General features: G+C 52.3%; 7 protein-coding genes across 7 annotated transcripts; 3 read left to right on the top strand and 4 right to left on the bottom strand.

The window, feature by feature from the left end:
- Window positions 1–1,261: 1,261 nt before the first annotated feature.
- On the bottom strand, window positions 1,262–1,614 carry CH63R_02122 (uncharacterized protein; the record flags this gene model as incomplete). Its single annotated transcript, XM_018297097.1, has 2 exons — window positions 1,262–1,426; window positions 1,468–1,614. The coding sequence occupies 2 exons, from the start codon at window positions 1,612–1,614 to the stop codon at window positions 1,262–1,264; spliced, it is 312 nt and encodes a 103-aa protein (XP_018161913.1).
- Window positions 1,615–2,592: 978 nt separating this feature from the next.
- On the bottom strand, window positions 2,593–3,165 carry CH63R_02121 (CFEM domain-containing protein; the record flags this gene model as incomplete). Its single annotated transcript, XM_018297096.1, has 2 exons — window positions 2,593–2,801; window positions 2,889–3,165. The coding sequence occupies 2 exons, from the start codon at window positions 3,163–3,165 to the stop codon at window positions 2,593–2,595; spliced, it is 486 nt and encodes a 161-aa protein (XP_018161912.1).
- Window positions 3,166–6,517: 3,352 nt separating this feature from the next.
- Window positions 6,518–7,656, top strand: CH63R_02120 (Cellulose-binding family ii; the record flags this gene model as incomplete). The annotated part of the gene is made up of 3 exons (XM_018297095.1): window positions 6,518–6,734; window positions 6,796–7,283; window positions 7,339–7,656. The coding sequence occupies 3 exons, from the start codon at window positions 6,518–6,520 to the stop codon at window positions 7,654–7,656; spliced, it is 1,023 nt and encodes a 340-aa protein (XP_018161911.1).
- A 1,369-nt stretch (window positions 7,657–9,025) lies between these two features.
- On the bottom strand, window positions 9,026–9,616 carry CH63R_02119 (Mpv17/PMP22 family protein; the record flags this gene model as incomplete). Its single annotated transcript, XM_018297094.1, has 1 exon — window positions 9,026–9,616. The coding sequence occupies one exon, from the start codon at window positions 9,614–9,616 to the stop codon at window positions 9,026–9,028; it is 591 nt and encodes a 196-aa protein (XP_018161910.1).
- A 2,991-nt stretch (window positions 9,617–12,607) lies between these two features.
- CH63R_02118 (Parallel beta-helix repeat protein) lies at window positions 12,608–13,675 on the bottom strand (the record flags this gene model as incomplete). Its single annotated transcript, XM_018297093.1, has 1 exon — window positions 12,608–13,675. The coding sequence occupies one exon, from the start codon at window positions 13,673–13,675 to the stop codon at window positions 12,608–12,610; it is 1,068 nt and encodes a 355-aa protein (XP_018161909.1).
- A 4,944-nt stretch (window positions 13,676–18,619) lies between these two features.
- On the top strand, window positions 18,620–19,198 carry CH63R_02117 (uncharacterized protein; the record flags this gene model as incomplete). The annotated part of the gene is made up of 1 exon (XM_018297092.1): window positions 18,620–19,198. One exon carries the CDS (start codon window positions 18,620–18,622, stop codon window positions 19,196–19,198), a length of 579 nt encoding a protein of 192 aa, XP_018161908.1.
- An 864-nt stretch (window positions 19,199–20,062) lies between these two features.
- CH63R_02116 (Glycosyltransferase family 2) lies at window positions 20,063–21,529 on the top strand (the record flags this gene model as incomplete). Its single annotated transcript, XM_018297091.1, has 5 exons — window positions 20,063–20,091; window positions 20,149–20,595; window positions 20,677–21,108; window positions 21,165–21,275; window positions 21,340–21,529. The coding sequence occupies 5 exons, from the start codon at window positions 20,063–20,065 to the stop codon at window positions 21,527–21,529; spliced, it is 1,209 nt and encodes a 402-aa protein (XP_018161907.1).
- Window positions 21,530–21,953: the final 424 nt, after the last annotated feature.

Below are 21,953 nucleotides of genomic sequence, written 5' to 3'. Positions count from 1 at the left end.
GTGTTAACACGATTTCACTTCCCGATAGCGTGTGCGTGTTTCACCCAGCCACGCCAACGGCGTAAATCGGAACAAATCGAATGCTTGTTAAGCTGATGCATGATGATCTTTGTGTGTTCGAATAGGTGCTCAAATCAGGCGAGTGAGGCTAACTGCTTCCGGAGACTCTTCATCGGAAGTCGAACTTGATTCTTCTTTTCCATTCAAGATTTCTTCCCAGTTATCGGAAGCCACGTGAGGATGGGGACAGGCGGATTTCTGAGTTTTCGAGGTTGAAACTCAAAAACAATGTGGTCGAGATGGATCGTTGTGGGATTGCACAGAAGCTTTCTTTACCAAAGTGAAATCGCAGCAACTCAACACAGTACATGTGTTGTGTTTGACACTGACCACAAGGTCCGATTCGGTCACGCACACGCTTGACAGCCAGTGCCCAGCCTTTCGACAGCTGGCAACCAATAATGCCTTGCAGTGCCAGCGGTCTGTTAGCACACCAGCAGCAACTCTCTTCTTTCGTCAGCAACTAATCCCCATTGCATTCTCAGCTGTCAACTGCAGCAATTGGAGCTGTGCAGATCGGAGGTTGGAGGAAGGAATCGTGGAGGTCTCAGAACTAATGTCCACACAGCCAGGACTATTTGTTTTTTTTTGGGGGGGGGGGGGGGGGGGGGGGTTGTGCCTCAAACTGAACTTCGGCCATCTCCACGTCCACATCCCCTGGATTTCGACTTCGACGGCCCCGAGGATCGTGACTTCAGGTATCACTAGCACCTCCTGCTCCTGCCCCCCCCCCCCCCCCCACAGGCCCCGACTTCGCCCCCGGCAACAGCAGCTTCAAGCTCCTCGGCTGCTACCACGATCAGAACGGCTCCAGCGGCCCCCACGGAACCAGGGTAGACTACAACGCCATGTATGACCGAGGCGACGGGGGCGCGGGGCCCTGGGCGGCGCCTCGACTGCTGGCGGCGAGGTACTTTGGTGTTGAGCACGGCCAGGAGTGCGAACTATGCCCCCGAAAATGAAGGAAATTGTGCTTGTCTGCTAGGAGTATTAGCTTTCCGGATCCCGAGCACCGTAGGGAAAGAAAGGGGAGGGAGGGAGGAAACAGTACTAATTAACATGATTCCCAGATGAACCGGCCCATCTCAGTTGTTCCCTTGAGCGGGCCTTTTCAACTCACGTATCCGTGCCGCGAATCTTGCCATCATCATCTCCATGACTCCCCTCAATGACCTTAGGGCCAAGGTGCAGAGCGGCCAGCTTAGTCTCGGACGGCCACGGAGGGGTCGCCCTCGTTCTTGCCCAGGACGTCCAGGAGCGTCTCGCGCATGCCCATGAACCACAGGAGCGCAACAGAAATGTACCCGTGGGCCATGAGAAACGCGCCGCCAGTCGTCACCTCGAGCTGGACATCTTTAGCCCGCGGCTGCCGGGGGTTGTGTCGAGACAGTCGTGGTGAAGCTCAACCCAAAGCTCTTCCCTCGCATCAATGCAGTAGATCCTGACGGTGGCGGCCGAGACCCGGGGCTCCATGAGAGATTCCTGCAACACGGGGCGCCAGCTCAGCGCAAGATCGGCGGCGGCCGTGGCGGCAGGGCGAAAGTAGGGTTTCATGGCGGGGCCTGGCTTGTAATACTGGTCGGGCGTGACCTGGGTCACGCTCTCGAGAGGGCTGATAAGCGTCTAGACCATTCACTTGCCGGCTGCTGATACCTGTACTTATGTTGCGTTCGAGATTCCTCTCATGCCTGGTCAACGTAAAGATAGGTATGGGGGGGTTGTGACGAAATTCCACCCTGACCCCCGTCTTCCAGCTTCTGCTTGGGTCGCAACGGTCAAATGCAGCAGTTGCAGTTTGGTTGTGTAGGTTGAAAGTTGCAAGGAGAAGATTGGGGCAAGGCCTCGGCTCTAATACCCACATTGCTGTTATGGACATCCGAAAGAGGAATGTGATCTGGCTGGAGGCCAGATTTAGGGCCGATCGGGGCGAATTCAACTAGCTAAAAGCATGACAGGGCTGCGGGGTGCTTCGCGGACGACGGGGGTTTCGGGGACCGTTGCCAGTAGGTCGGTCGGTTTTTGGGATTACCATTCCTGGCAGGCGAGACGAACCAAAGCGTCCGCCGTATCATGGGGCCGCGGGTCCCGTAACCGAGTGACCTAAGAGTCCACCTTCGGATCCACCAAGGGGGTTTGGTGGGTATGTCTTATGGGGCTGGCTCCGGCCGGTGAAGGGGACAAGCCCATTGGATGCCCGTGCCCCCTGACGTTTCCCATCTTTCAACCTTGGACACCTTGCTTCACCTGAGTGCAGACGCTGTGCTCCCCAATTAACACACTGGAGACAATGAGCGAGTACGTCTTGTAGCCTGTAATGGCAACACATGATTTTATTGTAGAATGTAAACAGATCACTGATTCTTCTACGATCTGTAGGCGTCCAAGCTGGGACCATCTGCTGCTTGTATAGTGCACTCCTCGGAGGTGTCAACCTGCGTATTTGCTTTTACGTTTGCTAATATGTCGAGAGATGGTGTAATTTGGCACGAACCCTCTTCGGGATGCTTCGTTCGTTGCATCGCCTCGGGCAGCTCACAAAAGGACGGCGGCCGCTGCGGCAACTAGAACCGCCTCGATGCTGTGACCCATGGGGTTGGCGAAGTTGGTCGAGGTAGGCTGGGACGAAGCTGTGGCAGTGGCCTTGCCTATAGCCGCCGTGATGATGCTCGAGGCAGAAGAAACATCATCTCCGGACGACTGCTTGTACGCATCACAAACCGAACCAACAATTCCGACCGCATCTGAATAGAATCACCTTTAGTCAGTTTCCATCATTCAGCCCTCCCGGGGGCAAGGATTTGGTTAATTAAATAGAGAAGTTTACTTACCACTGGTTTCCTTGTCTTTGCAGTCACTGAGGCGAGTGCAAATGCCCATCTTGACAACCAACTCGCCGTCAAACTCGCACAAGCAGCCAAAGTTGCCAGCATCGCAGCCGATCTCTGTCTTGACCTTGTTCCAGCATGGCACGGCGCATGAAGGGATCTGGGAGACGAGAGAAGGCAGGGCGGTAGGGAGAGCAGAGGTGGTTGTGGTCGCGGTGGTGGTTGCGATGGCGAGGGGTGCAAGCATGCTGCCAAGCAAAAGAATGGACGAAAGATACATGGTGGCGAAAGCGAAGCTTTGATAAGCAAATAGGTTGAAGGAGTGACGGAGAATAGTGTGAGAGTGTAGAGAGAGGTGGGCTGGTGATAGATGCAAAACAGCAGATGTTTTGTTGGTCTGGAAACATTGACTATATATACAGCTTTTGGAGGACCGCCGGAGTTCGCCGCAAAGGGGAAAGGTCCTATCCTCTCAACTCCTCTCCAAATTCCATAGATACTCATCAGCCTTTTGCCAATTTTGCAAGACACGAACTGTCTACACGTTCCATAACCCGGATCGCTCTTCCCAACTGGTAGAATCACAGTATTGGCCACAAACGGTGGCACAGTTTCGTCTGCGAACTAGTCAAGGTCTGACCCCTGGCAGCCTAGTTCTTTCCCGGCTACCTAGCAGTACAATCCCAGATAGACCGCGGTTTTGCTCGGGGTCACCGATTTCTAGGATCCCTCCGCAAGCACCGCCCCGTTATTCAGATCTTCATGTGTACACCGCTCTAATATCCATTTCATAAACGTGAGGATGGAACAATACGGGGGCTGAAAGATTTTTTCATCGGATTGAACTCCCTTCTTCTCCGTGGACTGTCTGATTCTAAAGCCGAGAGGCATATCGTTTCCAGACGGGCTCAATGTCAGATGTCGCTGGTCCCTTCCACTATCTGGTGGCACCAGTGATAGACTATGCATCAAATGTCTAGATTCACGCTTGCAACGAAACTATAATTTATCTGCTCAGCTGGACGCAAAAGTCCGGAGCGCAGGCTGTTGTCGGGCATTCCGAACGGTGGCAACGGCGGAAGCGGAGGCGGAAGCCGGCACCCCGCCCTTTTGTCAACGACTCAAGTCGATCGACAGGCTTCTGGGTGGATTAGAAGACCCTGTCAGAAATCCCACCCCTGGAAAAGGCTTGGAATCGTATGATGAAGCGGTCCTTTCACCATTTCAACGAGTCGCAGCAGCCCATGACCCCATTCCAGCCGACTAGAATAGAGACGATACGCCCTACGCTATTCAGCCAGGGGATGAACAAAATGAACGGTTAGGGGATAAAGAGGCAATAAAAGTGGTAGAAACGGACTGCCAACGGACGCAGGCGCTGGTGGTGATGAGTACCTCGGCCAAGACGGGAACCGTCGGCTGCGACGCAGTTACCCGGGCCCTGGACCTAGCGTAGCATCCCGCAGACCTGATCATTACATGTGAAGTACTAATAGGGCATGAAGTTTTATGAGGTGTTCAAATACCTGTTTGATAGGTCAAAACCACGAAAGTGACAATGTTAATTCAAGGTTGTAGATGACATCTTGGCCCTGGACTTCATTAGGGCACCGATGTTCCAAGAACAGTTCTGTCCTAGGCCATCATCGAGCACCCTACCGTCAAACTATACAGTAGTGTTCGAGCGCCCGGGGCTGATGACATCGGCCGTCCGAAAGAGGAAGCGTAAAAGCCAGAACGACGAAGCAAGGATCCGGACGTACCGAGAATGAATGACAAGGAGCAAAGGAGCTGAATCAGAGCAAGCCCTGACTGGAGCTTGGAGGCTAGTGGGCCCGGCACATACATCCGCATGATGTCAGCAACAGATTGAATTTGAGGGAGGCCACGACCCTGTTAGCTTGATATTCTAACTGTGTCAATGCCCTTTACCTGCGGGTCGGCTCAGTCGTTTAGCAAGTCTTTTTACATGGACCCCCCGGCGATTTAGTCTTATTCTAATAGCATAGCCTTTCCCGTTCTCGACCTCGTTTCCGTTCTCATCCTCGCCATACGCGTCAACTTCAATGACCGTTTGTTAACAAGTTGACAGGAGATCTAGCAAAAGCCAAGCAAAAAGCATCTATCTCATGTGTTCTGTTCTGTGTAGCCAAGTACTTCGAGCTTGGCCTCAAACCCTACGTGTCACCAGATCCTCATTGGCTAGGGGGGTCTGATCCCGTTCTGTTTCTCATCCTTGCCGAATCGCATCGGCCGGGCTTTACAGGCTTGAGCCTAAAACTAGAATTAACCTTTCTGTTGTGTTTCGCAGATCCGATTGGTAATGGGTATGAGCTCGAATTCGAGCTACGGACAAATTGAACCATAACTAATTTTCAAGGCCCTGAATTAGACTAACTGTTTACTACATGGGACCCTGAACTAAACCACACATGTTACCATCAGTGCAATGGGTCACCTGGTGTAAAATATCCCGCCGCCGAATTTCAAATGTCAACCTCGCCATATCTGGCTGGCGGTGAGAGCCAGTTTGCTAGACCAAGTAGGTTGTAGGGACAAGGGGGTGTCCCATGGCTCAGATATGACAATCCACAGTAAAGTGGCTGCTCTTCAGGCCTAAAACAGGCATTAGTGAAACCAAACGCATCGTTCTGTCTCCTGCTGTCCTACGTCACCGCTCATCGAACCCCTACTCCCGCTCTCATGCCTCGAATTGTGCACTCCTAGCTTCGGGGGTTCTGTCACCCGAGGAAATGAGAGGGAGGTGGTAAATAACGGACTGGCCGGCATTCAAGACTTGCTTGTTCTCACCATGGCCGCACCTCGTGTTTAAATTCAGCCTCTGACAAGAAAACCCACCTAATTCGTGTGTCGACTCCGCCTTTTGGACTTCCGCGGCCATCAAGGGGCAGGCCTCGCGCCTCCGCACGACTCATCGTTCACGGCAGTTCGTTTTCCGAGTCCGTGTTCACGCTCTTGGCCCTGCCCTCACTACATCGCTACTTGGTCCTGGTCTTGAAAAACTTACAGGGGCCTCGGTACTCTACGGTATCTTTCATATCACTTTTGCCTATCTATTTCTATGGAAAGAGATTGGAGTTTCCTTTGCTACGATGAAGCCCATCCTGACTAACGACCCGAGAAACTCGTCAATGGCGTTCTACGCAGCTACGGAAACACGCCTTGAAGAAGCAGCACATCTTCGTTAGTAAGACGCCCGTAGATACGAGTGTATTAACTATATGTCCTTTGTTGGATAGTACAACACAGCGCACCTTTCCCAGTGTCTGAGTTGTACCTCACGGCAGACGTGGTAATTAATCCACCTATTTATGGGCCTCTTGGTTTGGGAAGATGGACTGGTTTTGTAGCCAATGCTCGGCTCTATCTCCAACCCCTAGAGTGAGACCGTGCCCGGATTACGCCGAAAGAGGAGTTACGTATGTTCTCCATCGAGACATGGATTCATGACTGCACAAGGCTGTCTTGCCAAGCCTCAAAGCTGCCTCCGAAAGGGCAATCCTATGAAGAGAAATCTCTTGCGTATAAAAGGCTTGAATGATCAACACCACTCGTTGATCTTGGACTTCTTACCTTCAACCTTACTCGCTACTGCGATCGACACTACAACAATGCGATTCAGTTCCAGAGTCCTCGCTGCTACAGCGGTAATGGTGCCAGGCATTTTTGCCTCGAGCTGCATTCCGTCATCAAACTCCTCGGTCCCAGCAAACTATACAGACACAGTGGTCCAGGCCTGGGGTAATTCGATGGTTCGCTTTCAACGCGAGATGGCGCAGTACTCCCCTGCAGTCTATAAGAACACCGCGATGGACCAGATAATTGATGGTAACGGGCAAGTTTGTCTTGATAATTCTCTTTCGGTTTTTATATGGTTCCGCCCTAACAGCGTTTGGTATACTCAGCACCATCAATGTCTGCGTACGATGGGGCTCCAACAAGACCCTCACCGAGACCACCCGCCAGCAGATTGCGTCCCAGCACACGAAACTGTACAACTACTGGTTCCGATGGCTATCTGGCCATGACAACTTCCCTTTCGAGGAGGTCAAGATCAACTACATCGGGTGGGCCGTCAGGGACCGCGTCCAGTTGCAGGGCTCACTCGACGGACTCGATGTTTACACAGGGTACACCGATGAGCAAGGCGACCTGGACTGCAATCCGGCCTGCTCCGTGGAAAAGCACTTGGATGGAGATTTCAGCGATTGCCCTGGTGGTCGCGATCACCGCTACCACCAGTTTCTTTTTCTCAACCCAGCCTGGGGTGAATACAATATGGGAGCGGCAATGGGATATGGTATCGACGTCAGTTTCCATGGTTGGGAAACAGTCGGCAGTAAGATGGGAGATTGGCCCTTGTTGCTCCACGAAATGGTTAAGTGCAATTGGCGTCGCAAGGTCAAGTATTCGTTGCTAAGAATCGCTTTAGGGGCACACACTCGGTTTCTTGGACTACCTCGACCTTGAGGGCAATGCCGTTCCCGAGGGAAACGACCCCAAGGATGTGTGTGACGTCCTTTTCCTCCCCCCGAACCACCCGGAGAGCTTCGTTATGAAGCCTGGCAATGGAGGACTCCTTACTCCTCCCCGGGTTACTGAGATGGAAGGTTGGATGCTTCGCCACTGGTGGAGCCGCGTTTCTCGCCTGCGCGGCTGGCAGAGCGACAACAAGACTTTCCCAACACTCCCGAACTGTCCATCCGAAGACTTGGGGAAGCGGTCCAGCTTTCACACGTGTTCATTTTGAGACAAAAATATCTTGTATGGTAGCTGGGCAAGCCGGCCCAGGCGGAAGTTAATGTCAAGGTCGGCCGTATTGGGCGACCTCTTCGCCACTGGGTTAGTTCTCAGGCGAGAGTAACTAATGCCTGCTGGAGCCGGCTGGCAAATAATGGTGCTTATACTTGAACGGTGTAGGATGCTGGGATTGCCTAGGGTGATAGGAGGATCGCCTATAAATGTAAAATAGCTGTTCAACGCAAGCGAAGTTAGGCTCTTCAGCCTTTAAAGCATGTTTCCGAGTGAAGCCTTAAGACGATCCTGCGTCTACGCCATTTCTGACCATGAAAGCACCGGCTCATGAATCCATCGCAGCTGGCCGCAAGTTTGTCGATACCTTTCGAATATCCACCGCTTCAACTGATGTGCTCTTACTACCTCAAGAGGTCTCTCAGGGGATAGTGCGATCACATATTTCTTCAACTTTGCCGTTGTGGCACGAATATATCAGAGAAGACATATCCTGTTGACCTTATCCCTCTGTACCATACAGTCCATGATACCAAAATGAGGCCCCCCCTGGGGCGGCTGATACGGATTGATTACACATGGCGAGGACTATTACACTGACAGGATGAGTTTCATTAAGGAGGCGCCTTGGAGAGGACCAGTAGCGGGAGGTACTTCACAACCTTCCTGGCCTCATCAAGCGGTCCGCCAGCTTGAGCTTCCATGCCGCTTCACATGCGTCAGTCATCGTCCTGAATGGCGACAAGTCTCGCAGGGTCGCGAGAACAGTGTAGATTCAAGCTGGGCATCTCCAGAATTGCTTAGTGTATCAACAATGGCTAACCAGTGCAATGACAGGCCCATCGCCGCATGGAGAGAACCTCCTCAAGGACTACTTGGAGAATTGGAGATGAATAAAGTCATCCACACATGCTTATGTTGAGTTGACCTCGTCACTCTGGACCATACAGCCCCTGACATTGATCTCTACAGTCACGAAACAAACTCTGCGCACCACAAGCGCCGCCCAGAGGAGTGCAAACACGCGCATCTCATTAGGAAGTCTTTGACGGACTTGTGCATTCATGCCGTAGAGTCAACTTCACGATCCCGGTACAGGTCGTGGTTGGCAAGACGGCAACAGTTGAGAAGGGTGCGGAGGAACCCGGTTCACGGCGACTCGTGAGCAGTCATCCCGGCTTTCTTGCGAGATCTTATCCGTATACAGCCCCCTTCTATGGTAGAACGACTGACTACCTAGGCCCCGTATTACCAGGCAGGCTAGAATGCATGGATCAACCATTCCGAATGCGACCGACAACTCCATGCTGTTATGCAAATGGTCTTTCTCGTACAACAAATGAAAAGCGGCCTGCGTGCAAGCAAGGTTACAGGAGAAAAAACGTGAGAAACATGTTCCATATGAACCCGACACACATGCCGACCAGCGCCCTGTATCCCACGGGCATGAGTGCAAAGTTAAACAGGGCCACCAGCGGCCAAAACTTCCACGCCGCCTTGATCAGGTCGAAGATGCGCTCGCTCCAGATCTGGTAGACCAGGGGCGAGAAGCCAAGGCGCAGGGCGGACGTGATGATGAGGAAGGCCGAGTTCATCATGAACAGGCCGATGGTCTGGTCGACCAGGATCTTGCGGGCGACATTGAAGTAGTTTTTGGGGGGCGGCCCCTCGGGCTTCTCGGGCTTTTCGACCCGGGGCTCGACGATGGAGGCCTTTCGGCCCCGGCGGCCCCCGGCGGCGGCGGCGGCGGAGTTCGGGAAGCGGTCCTCGAGGAAGTGCTGCCACCAGTAGTTGATGTGGCCCTGGATGAAGCCGAAGGTGGCAAACTCGAGCACGCGACGCACGTCGAGCGGGGGCCCGCCGCCGGGCAGCCGGTGCTGGTTGACGATCTGCGCCGTGAAGTTTGCGGTGCCTTTGAGGAGTGATGACTGGATCGCCGTGGCGAGGATCGATGGCATTATGGCGTCGTCTGCGTCTGCGTCTGCGTCTGCGTCTGCGTCGTCGTCTGCTGGGGTCGGTCAGGGGTTGGATGGTGCATTTGAGGCTGAGAATGAGACGCGGGCGCGGAGGCGGCTCGTTCGGAAGGGTTGGCGGTGTGTTTTGGTTAATTTGGGACCACGTTGTACATTCGGTGCCGCCACACACAGAAGCTTTGAGCGCGCTCGGTTCATGTTCATGCCTGCCAGCGCCGATATCGTGCCTAATCTCGGTTCGTCTTGCCGCTCCACAGTGAAACGGGAAAGATTAGCCACCCTGGCTGCGAGATGCAAAGCCCCATTGTGGACCTCTGAACTTGACAATGTTGAAGGATGATGAGAACTTTTTGAATTTGGATAATTAGATGTGTTCAATCAGGACACTGTTTCTAATCAGATGTAAATTTGTGTAAAGTCGCGACGGGTAAGAGAATGAACCAGAGCATAACAGACAGATATAGAGACAGAATGATGCATCAGTTTCTTTTCATGAGATTCATCACTTCGGGAAAGATGCTACTGAAGTCGTTCGATCTATGAGATAAGAACCTCTTTTTAACGGAAAGTCTATATTAGCAAACTTGTGACTATGTAGAACTAGAAACTCACAATACGGGCAGGCCAAACTACTCAATCCAAAGCTGTCATAATCATGCGACAAAGATGGTCACAACATGGACGTAACTCGGACACATAATTACTCAACGATCCAACTTTCTCTTAAACATCTTGCTACATACCCTAACACTCATTCAACATACCTTGATACTCTCGACCTGCCAGACCAGCCCTTTGCAATTCGGCTCCCTAAAGCCCGCGAAATCGGCACATCCCACCAGCACTGTCGAATGGACTTTACCAGCCCGAAGCAGGAGCTGGCTTTGCTAGTGGACCACTATGGTCCCCGAGTTGCCGCAGAAGCACATGTTGTTTTGTTTGAGCTCGCAGCTGGACACTGGAGTCCACTTTCCATTTTTGTCTTTGAATGTTCTTTGGCCTCACTCCGCGAACGTCTGCCCCGAAAGAAACGCAAATGTGAGAACAAACGTGTCGAAAAGGATGCATTGTAGCTGGCTCCAGGGTGAGGATAGGACCGGGAGTGGGCAAATATCACGACAGTGGGTTCTATGGCTTGTAGGAGTCAGTACTTACATCAGTGAGGGAAATCGGTGCTCTAAATTGAATTCGAATGGTCTCTTCTACAGGCTTGGTTATTTTAAATCTAGATCGAACAAAATCTCAAACCCCTGTTGACAGTGGTCCGCCTTATCCGGGTAACAATCAAGTAAAGTTTGGCAAACGAGGTTTTCCATCGATTGTAGCTGGGCCTCATACGTTTTCTATTGACAGGGGCTTTTCCAATCAAAAGCATTGCCAATAATTCTTTTGCTTAATTGGACACTTAATAATCAGCGGGTTTTGGTCTAAAACTGGAGTATTATCAAACTCAAAGGAAGTGAGGCCCATTTGCACCCGACGAAGTAGGCGATCTTCCTCTATTAAGTATTTTGCTCGCCAAGAACATGAATTTAATGTAACTGAGTTTCTCTAACTACTGTCACTTCCAATGTCTCGGAGTCTGCCTGTGTTTGTCTTCTGCATTGGACTAAAAGACAAAGGAGACAAACTGGCATGCCTTTCGCTTCTTACACATTGATTTCTGAAGCTTATGATATCCCACCCAAGTAAGTAAAAAAAACAGCTAACTTTTTCAAGTGATAAATGGAAAATGTGAAAGCGCCACCTCTGTTGTAATGAGAGAGACTAATGAGAGTTTCTTTGGAGAATGGCGCACTGAAATCCTCCCAGTCACAAGTTGCTGAACAGGCAAGTGTCTGAACTCCAAGGAGCGCCTGCTCCTATGGGCGCCAAAACGACATAAAAAGATCTTTTCTAATTGAATTGGCATTGCGTTAGACCAAGCGCATATCCCAAAAGTGATTGTTGAAGTTGAACCCAATTGCATGGAGGGAGGCGTCAAAGTTAACTGAAACAAGATGCCACTGAGGCCTCTAGATTGGTCTTGCTGTTGGCAAAGAGTTTTACCAAAGTAGCTAGAGACTGAAATTATTCTTCATCAGTTCCTCTTCAGTAGCATACAAGCCTCTAATACTCTCATTCCAGCCTTAGGAATCGTATGACTCTAACTTGGACTGTGCAACTAGATCATACAGGAAGAACCTGGTAGGAGAACCGGAGTATTCCTGCATATTCTGCTTCAACATGGTGCCTTATAAATAGCACAGCTCTGACTTGGACTGTGCAGCTAAGGAATACAGGGAGAACCTGGTAAAAGAAATAATGTTTTGCGTCATGTGCTTGGCGAAGTGCCACGCTGAGAAATATAGCATTTTTGAGGGCATTTACGCCTTCTACAGATGTTACAACGAGGACATGGGATGTGCTTTTTTACATTCTCTTTACAACCGCATCAATTAGATGCACGTATGGCACAGTCAGGGTGCAACGCGATAAGATACCTGTCCTCATTTCGTCAAGCGGGGCGCAGGTGGGTGGCGGAGATTTCTGTGAGCTTAATGCGGCGACAATAGAAGCAGACTGGGGTAAACATCATGATCCATCAAAAGGGGCCAAAATTGGTTCTTGCTTCCACCTCTCTCTGCGGCCTGCACAATAAACAAGGACGGGTTTGGGCAGGCATCTTGTGATATTAGCATGACTCTTTTTTTGTGTACTGTGATGTATAGAGCTATAGTAGACTACAGACAACTCCGAGCTCGTCGTCCGCTTGGGAACCCTCACTTCGTCAGAGGGAGTAGCGTACACTTCGACACAGAACGCTCAGTATACTTTTGTACTGACCCTCGATGAACTGAGCGACACCGGGATTGCTAATGGAGTAGGAAATATGAACAATGGCCGACTGCGGCCGAGAGAAATAATATACTGGAAGAAACAAAGACGCTGCGTGTACACCGAACCCAATCCACCACCACCTTATGACCTCCGCGTTTAGGAGCAGATGTTGCGGGCGGCGTTGCCGGAGAGGTTCCACTTGATGTTCGTGCCGCAGGGGGACTCGCGGACGGTGGTGTCGTCGACCCTGGCGGTGATGGAGATGTCGCGGGTGTTGGGGAACTCGGAGCGGGCGGAGATGCGGACCTCGCCACCGCCCTTGACGGTGCCGCCCTTGATGGTGATGCCGTAGCAGTTCTCGATGAGGATGGCGTTGTTGCCGTTGTTGGCGAGGTCGATGGTGCCGATCTCGGCGCCGCCGGACTGGGAGACGCAGAAGACGCCGCGGCCGCCGCCGCGGGAGACGACCTTTGTGATGAAGACGTTGGTGGTGTAGGCGCCGTTGGCGAGCTGGCCGTTGTTGTTGGCGAAGCGGAGGGTGCCGTAGCCGGTGCCGGCGCCGATGTTGTTGCCGTCTACGAGACCGACGCGGGCGTTTCTGGTGTTCTGGAGCAGCAGGCCGGACTCGCCGCAGTTACGGGCGATGACCTGGTCGATGGTGAGGCCGTCGATGTTCCAGGTCTCGACGGCGTGGCTGCCGGCGCCGTTGACGGTGATGGTGCCCATCTTGACGTTGGAGTTGGCGGCGCGGTCGCGGTCGAAGCGGATGCCGATGCCGCCGCTGAGGTTCATGTTGATGGCGCCAAGGGTGAGGTCCTTGGTACCGGAGAAGCGCAAGCCGAAGTAGGGGTTGCCGGTCATGGTGAGGTAGGGGATCTTGACGCCGGCGGCGTCGGTGACCTCGATGGCACCGCGGCCGGAGCGGAGGACGGCATTGATGGTGCCGCAGCCCTCGAAGGTCTTGCCAGCGCCGATCGTGATGGTGCCGGCACCGATGGAGCCGGAGGCGATGACAGAGACGCGCTGGCCGCTCGAGATGGCGTCAACGGCGGCCTGGATGGCGGCGAGGTAGTTAGAGCCGGAGTAGACCTGGTTTGATCCGCTGGTTGCCACGAAGGAGCTTCCGGAGCCGGTCACGCGGGCGTTGGGAGTGCCGGAACCGCACTGGGCAGAGACGGAGGAGGCTAGTGCCAGCACCGCCGTGAGAAAGGAGAACTTGGCCATGATTACGTCGGATGTATTTAGGCGAACACGGGGGAAGTCGAAGGGGGGGGGAGGTGAGCGAGAGGTAGTGAGTCTAAATCCTTCCCTCGACATAGAGCCCGGGCACGGCGGCAAGTTTATATCCCAACTTCTCGATGGTTCACTTCGATCTGAGGTGGAGACAGCGGTCCATACGAACAAGACCAGATGCGCACCACTCCGCTAGATGCGGTCCCTCTGCCCTCGGAACAGGCCCGTTCGTTGGAGGACGAAATTGGACCGACTCCTAGATGCGCCCCTCGACCGGGAATATACCCTCCGCATTCATTTACCGCAGGCTTGTAGGCGGCTCGGCATGGCCACGGGGTGGCTCCGAACAAGGTTCCAAGGCCGCCGGGCGTGCATCATGGGTTGTCAACCCTAGGATGCAGGGTTGATGAGGAGAAATGGTCGCGTTGATCAAGTGGTTTGTCGGGTCGGACCAAAGCTCCACGAATGGAACCCCCAACGGGCACAAGCACAGAGTGGCTTGCTTTCTTCTGGGGGGCGCTTATCCTTCCCGATTCATGCCTTTGAAACTTCCGTCCCTTAGCTCACACGCTGTGTCTTGGCGCCCACGCTGGCTCTTTCTTGGCGGCGCTGGACGGGGAGGGATTGATGAGACGGTATGACTTGCAAACATGTCCCCAAGACACCGCCAAAGAAAGAGGCGATCGAGGAGAGTCCCTTTTGCTTCGCAACCAACCCTGAACGTGACGGGCGACCGACTATGCCGAGTTGTTTTCCAGACATTAATTTAGAATTGATAAGCTCGTGTTCCTCCAAAACTTTGTTGATATTACTTGCCAAAATCACCGAGCCCAGGTTCTACCGCGCAGCACTATATTCTACGGAGTGCATGTTCTTGGCACTGGCGTACGGAACACCTGCTAGTCCAAGGGGCAGCGTCTCATATTGACAATATTTTTTACTTCAAGCCTCAGCCACCTTGGGGTGGAAGCTCAACTGTTTCACGAACTCAAAATGTCGCATCCGACCCACCGAGGTATTAACTTAACAATAAACGTCATCTCAAGTTGTTCTTCCAACCCTTCTCGAGGAGTCTAGCGGCCTTCCTCTGATTCCAAACTTCCATTCGTGTCTGCGTCGGATCTCATCTTTTAGGACGGAATGCTCGGCTCGCACCTAGATGCCCCGGGGAACACACAATGACTCGACCAGTTCGTCGTGGTCTTCTCTGAGCAATCATCATCATTTGGTAACACTCTATTTAGTGGGCACCTACGCACGGGGTGTTTCCCCCGCCTTTTCTTTTCGACGTGTTCTGTGCTTCCTCCGGCAATGAGCACAGTCCCGGTGGGATTATTCTGCTCGTGCAGAAGCGCACTAATGTAACAGGTCACATTTCGACTACCGGCCGCCGTACGCGTTCAACCAGCCGCCCTTTTTGCGCTTGCAAGCAATGGAGAAAGGAGGCCCTGATGAGAAAAAGGGGGCCGGGTTAGTCCGCCTTGGCACTGCTCCTGACTTCTGTCCCTTGGCCGACAAATACGAGTCCGATCTGCGGCCCCGTCAAGTTGACATCGCAGCATTCGCACATGGCAGAGAGATGACGCCTTGTCGTCCACGGAGCATGCCAAGTGTCAGTAGAGATTGGGTTTGGGTTCACAGGCCGGGCCTAGGCTGATGATGGCCTAGTCGCAATGCACAACTCCAGGTTGTTTTTCGACGAGGAACCAGCTGACCGCAGCTATTCGGCACGTCGGTGAAAACGGGGCCGAGTTGAGTACCTAACGGGGGGGGAGAGCACGAATCAACCTTCCAGAATAGTAAACAGATCGTTGACCGCATTTTGCGTGCCCGGCTTCAATAGGCAGTGATCGGATACCGGCTCCATGATTCACTCGGGCGCTAAACTCAATAGATGTTGGGGGCCAGCAAGGGCAGCAACGCCGCAATCCGGGGCAACTCTTCGACTTCGTCTCCAATGGTAGCCGGTCGAATCTGGTCTCTTGCCCCTCTCTCTGAAGGACCACGGGACGATCAAGCTTTTCTGCGCCATTCAGAAGAGCCGTTGGGCCGTTGCTTCTAACCCCGCAAACTGGGGGCATACTCAATCAACGGTCACCAATTACCGGCCTCAATTTGTCCTGTCACGGAGTTGCCCTTTCCTAAACGGTCTGAACCCCAGACTCTCTTTCAATAGTTCGCCTTGTCGCGATAGTTGCTAACCACCTTGGTCCAGTCATTGACAACCGAACGTGGCTCTTTGCGGGGAACCGCGGTCTTCGCGTGCTTCTAGATAACCCGAAGCTAACGTAAGTGTTGATCGGGCTCGTCTTGGCAACGTCTCGCGCTCTCTAGTTGCGGGGTGAGAAAGCAAACACCCAAAAGTGCCGGAACGCGACTTTGGATGAACGCCTGGGCAAGGAACATGCTGCAGACCTCGCCAAGACCGGCTCCACGGGGTCAGCAATAACATGCTGCCCGGTCCAATGGTCAGGACCTGCTCGGCTAATACACACAGTTTGACAGTCTTCCTCTGAAGACAGGAACACAGTGAATATTCCGATTTGTGCCTCCCAGCTGTTCCGCTGTGACGGACTCGGATTTGCCAAGCCGCTTCGGGCTCTGTTTCTTCTTGCGAATTGACGGCATGCACCACGGCATCCCGATTACAGTGTTCAAGTAATTCCAAAGGACGAGTACCAGTAACCCAAGTAGTAAAGGACTCTCTTTTCGTACTTGGATCAATGTCTGGTAAACATGCAGATTGTTGGGCATCGAGATCTCGGCAAGAGAACTGGATGATCTTGAATGACCAAGATGTTTAAGTACATCGGTGCTGAGCTGAAGTATCTCCGATAAGAACGACAGCAGGAATTACGCCTCTCTACACGGAATCCTCCCAGAGCGAGCGAAAGGCTGACGGCTAATTTCAACCATTATGCGGCTACGCCATTATGAAGATGAAATCTGTCGTTGTGTCTTTGTTGTCTTTCGTCCAGATGTCCCCTTCTGAGGCGCAATGCATGGAACGCGGCCCTCTTAATAACATAGCCTTGGCGCACAATATGTTCTGCGAAATTTACCAGGGTTACCGAGCTGATTCTTAAAGGGCTTGGAATACTGAAGTCCGCCGATGGGGCGGCCATCGGCCTCAAAATTCGACTGCAACGAGCATTTTCCCTGCAGTCCCGTGGCCCTCCTTTCTTCTTATCCAAGGCTCTCTATATGAGGATGTTTACCGCTAATGCCGGACTTTTGTCCCCTTGAAGGCCAATTTAATCCGTCACTTATGTCGAATGCCATTAAGAGACGTCGTTGTCCGCCAAGATGTACATTGGTCTGAGCCTTTCGGGCCTTTGACCAGGTGACCCCCCATAACCACGCTCGAACGCGAGGGTACTTCAATTTCCATCGAGCGACGGGCGCCAATGCTTGCTTTGCAAGGCTTTACTTTAGTTGTCCCTTGAGCTGAGACAACGTGGGCCAGGGGGTCCACCAATGACCGTAACTCTCTCGACTTGGCGCCAATCCCGATGGTTTCAGGAGACACACTGCCCCGGCGTAGGTGGTCGAGATTCGTCTTTTTTTCTCAACTAGTCTCTCAAGTTTTTTCGAGTGATTCGAGGATTTACTGGACTTCTCCGGAGCTTGAACGGCTTCCACCACCGCGCCATGGCGCATCAGTACCGCGTGAAAACCACGAGTGTGCGGGTGCCGGGCTGGGTTACAAGTCAACATGAGCAACTGTGCAAATTGACACGACGCGCGCTTCGCTCAAATTGGCGCATCAGTGACAGGGGTCTCACTAGATCTAGACAACTTACACAGACTCATACGCCATGTGGAGGGAGGGCCAGGCATGGAAACAGACTTGAAAGGTACGGCCTGTGGTGATAAGAAACTAAGAAGAAAAGATCCTGTTGCGGACATAGAGAAGATTGAGTATGGCGACAATTCCACCGTGAGACTTGGTTATTGGCTGAACTGGCATTGTGAGACTTCTACTTAGTTGCTTGACAGTTCCATCTTTGTGTCGGGTTGTCTTGACCCCTAAACCATTCCAGCAAGTAGGCTTGAGCTTCGATCGCCTGCTATAATTTCCAAAAAGGAAAACAAAAAACAAAAAAACTTACTCGGTGTTTGTTACAAAATAAAGAAATTTATTGAAATAGACACTCATGTCAACATCTCACTTGAATCATTTTGCAGCGATATGAGAGTTCACCAAACTTGCGGATGACGAGAGGAAGGAGAGATTGAGGCGTGACTGTCTTTACTTCTCATCACTTAGAACAAAACAAGAGTCTATCCATTTTTAAACATGGCAAGTGTTTCTACCGATTACAGGAAAGTCATTTTGTGGCATGATTAGTGAGTCAACCAAGACGAGCAATTGGGAAGCATGTGACAAGGACAAACCTTGGGCCGGCAAACTTGTTTCTCTATTCATGAGTTTCACTTCATTGGACTCAACCTTGGAATCAATCTCCTCTTTTCTTTCTCGAAATCTATGTCACCTGTTGCAAGCTCATTTTCTTTTCTAGAAGGACGTCCGCCACTGACTCCACGAGGTTGCGTTGCACACAGGTTCCTCACTCGTGCCTATGGAACTCTGAACGGTGCGGACAAGATGAGAGCTACAGCCAGGATGAAGCCAAGGTGAAGTCAGGGGTAGTAAACAGTGTTCTGGGAGGCGTCTCCAGGCAACGGAGGAGCTTAATGGCCGTAAAACAGCAGTAGGCAGGAGTACGTGTTTTGAATCATTTCACAGCAACACACCCCTTGGCCCTCAATTCGCCTAGCATTTCACATCGCCCAAACTCTTCCCGTAATATAGGTCAATCATCAAGCGGAACCCTCCTGAATTGGTCACAACAGTCCGTCCCCGCCGTATTCTCGTCGTCACCTCAGTCCGGATCAACTACGACCACCAGCTCTCTGAGCCTCAAGTTGGCCATGTTCGATTTCTATGCCGCGGTCCGCGACTTTTTCTGCGACACACACAACTCACAATCCCACCAGGACGCAGTTACTGAGATCGCACAGATTATGGGCAACACTTTAAAGACCTGGGAGTGCATGGTCATGGGCCTCTTGGCCATCGATCTCGCCATCACACTCTACGGCATCGATGCTACGATCTCCGACGCCGTCCTTCCCATTTCCGACGAGATCGCCCTTGTCGCCTTCACCGAGCTCATCATCCTCATACAGCTCATGCAGATTCTGCTTCCTGTGTACCCGGCCGAAGAATTTGAGATGTTCGCCATTCCCCAGAACTTCACCCACCAGAGCGTCTGCAGATGGGTCGCTGGCCTCTTTGGGCTGCAAGAAGCCGAGTTCCCCGGCAGCCGGACAAAGTTCGAAGAGGCCAATCCGAAGACTTTCGGCGTTTTTCTTATCCCCGTTGCCGCTGCTATCTTGTGGAAGTGGCGGAGGGTTCGTCGACGCCAAAGGGAGATAAGGAGAGAGGAGCAGGCGGCGCTGGTTGCACGGGCTTTCCGAATGTGGGAAGCATGGAGGCGCGACAATTGATTGTTGTTTTTGGACATGGTGCTTATTCTTCAAACACGGTTCTTTGACCAAGAGGCCGTTTCTCAAGACTATAGACAAATCATAGGAGCGTCGTGTAGAGCACATAGGAATTTGAGGGGTGACATTCCACTTTGATGCAATCATCAGGATCCAAACTCTGAAATATGAGAGTATGGAAGCTGGACCCAGGCCCTAGGGAACAGCTCTAGGATCAATGAACAATCGGTGGGTTTCTTGTCGACATGAGATAAGCCGAAGGCCATCATGTACCATATGCCTTACCTTGGAACAACTTCTTCTATCTGTAAATTGTTACCTCCTTTTATATGAGACTCTTTAATGTTGTAGAAAAGAAATGTTCTTCTCTGAAAGTATCCTACTCAGCTTGTTTCTCTGCATAATCATCACTGTGTTTGATGTAGTCTTTCTAGGCAAGTTGAATGAGTCTAATTTATGAAAGCAACATAATCAGACCTTTTTACTCACTTGATCCATTACAGCTATTGTCTTTCAATCACTTCAGTAGAAAAGAACAAGTTCTTTAGTCCTTAAGAGGCTGGAAAAAGCTCTGACCTCCTTGCTTTTGCTCCTTTGTCACAAAATCCTTGCACTATGTGCTAGAACAAAATGTGAATAACCAACTCAATTTTGAACAACAAGTGAGTTTTGAGACGCACCTTCCCTTGACAATTTTTGAGCTGTTCCTTCTTCAACAGTTAGTTCCTATCTTATACAAAAACCCTTCGCTTGGGAAGAAATATTATCTTTTGCCCACAACACCACAAACTAACTCTGGACAAAGCAACCCTCACACACGCTCTGACCCTTCCAAACAACCAAAGGGTTAATTTCAGGCCGTTCATCATGGCGGACATTGTGCTTGGCGCCTTCTGGTAAGCATCTTCGTTATTGCTGTAAAGTTGAAACCTAGGCTTACATACGCACCGCAGGGCCTGGTACACCTATGATGAGGCTCTCACCAAGTACCTCGCCAGCAAGACAAAGCCTATTCCGCTCCCGGAGAAACCGTCTTACCAGAGCACCGACGTCAGCATCATTGTCGCAACTATCAACACCCCCGACTCTTTCACCAACAGCCTTCGCCTGTGGCTTGCCAACCGCCCTAAGGAGATCATCATCGTCACCATTGAGCGCGACCTTCAGCGCGTCTATGACCTTGTCAAGCCCATCGTCGATGAGGGCGAAGACCGAATCAGCGTCATGACCGCCGATTATGCCAGCAAGAGACACCAGATGGTCGTCGGTGTTCAAGAAGCCCAGGGCAAGATCCTCGCCCTTGTCGATGATGATGCCTTCTGGAACACTACCGAGGTCATCCCGTACCTCCTTGCCCCCTTTGAGAACCCCAAGGTTGGAGGAGTGACTGGCAAGCAGAGGTGAGTCGAGAAGTTCCACAAACCATGTATTCCCCGTCTATATCGTGGAGACAAAACTAATAGTCTCTTCACCTCTTTCAGTGCCCTCATTGCCCCGGAGCGCCGCAACTCGGCCGTCATCACTCCCTGGGAGGTCGCCTCGCTCCGCTCCCTCGACAATCAGAACAACGTGCAGGCCGTGCGCTCCAACGCCGACGGCGGCTGTTTTTGCATGGTCGGCCGCACCATGATGGTCCGCGCCGAGATCGTGACGGACCCTCGTTTCATGCACGCCATCACCACCGACACCTGGTGCGGCAAACTCCTGAACACGGGCGACGACGTCTTCCTCACCCGCTGGCTCCAGACCGAGGGCTGGGACATCGCCATTCAGAACGCCCCCGAGGCCGAGATCACGACTATCGTCTTTGACAACGCCAGCTTCCTCCGCCAGCTGGTTCGCTGGCAGCGCAGCGCCATCCAGTCGTTCCTCACGATCGTCTTCTTCCAGCCTGGTATCGGACAGATCGCCAAGTGAGTCACTTGAACATGGCCCCGAGGACTTGTCTATTATACTGACGCCTCAACAGGAAGCATCCCTACATGGCCCGCAAGCTCGTCGAGCGTCTTCTTCGACCTCTCCTGGCCTGGATCCACATCTTCGCTTTCATCCAGGGCTTGCGCAACAACTCCACTTTCGCGTAAGTGCTTCCCCTGAGGTTCGTGGTATGGACCAACTTTGTGATACTGACCACACTCTCGCAGGTACTTCGCCGCTTTCTGGTACATCTGGGGCTGGATCAGCGCCTACCGCGGCTTCATCCGCCGCTTTCCCTATGCCGCGCCTCACATCTGGGCTTGCTTCCTGCTCGACAACGCCCACCCCATCCTGGAGGTCTATGCCTGGCTGACTATAACCACCGAGGCCTGGGGCACCCGCAACGAGGATGCTTGAAGAGTTTGAGGGAATCTCTTGGCAGAGCAGGGCATAATTCTCGTGATGCTTGGTCTGGGAGTGTCCCATGCAGTGTTGGGCGGCGTTTACGGAAGAACGGAAACGGACCAACGGAGTTGGGTGGGAAGACGATGAGCTCTACACTACAATGAAGAAGAGAACAGACAGCTGAGACTTTTGATAAGTGATGGTTTGAGCGATTGCGCGTGATGTGATAGCGATGTGTTGTCCCTTGCGTGCGTGACGTGACCCCGTAAGTTATGCGACTACCTCTAAACCAACGGCAGCAAAGCCATCAAGCGCAGATTGTTTGACTTAACAGAGATGTGGACCTTGAATCCCTTTAGCCACAGACTTCCCACCTGGACAGCTTCCTCCCGGAGCCTAAATGTCAATGTGCCCTCGGCCGCTGTCATTCCCCCTT

Source organism: Colletotrichum higginsianum, chromosome 2 (assembly GCF_001672515.1).
Source record: "Colletotrichum higginsianum IMI 349063 chromosome 2, whole genome shotgun sequence".
NCBI classification, from domain to species: Eukaryota; Fungi; Ascomycota; class Sordariomycetes; order Glomerellales; family Glomerellaceae; genus Colletotrichum; species Colletotrichum higginsianum.
This window is presented reverse-complemented; position numbering and strand designations above follow the sequence as displayed.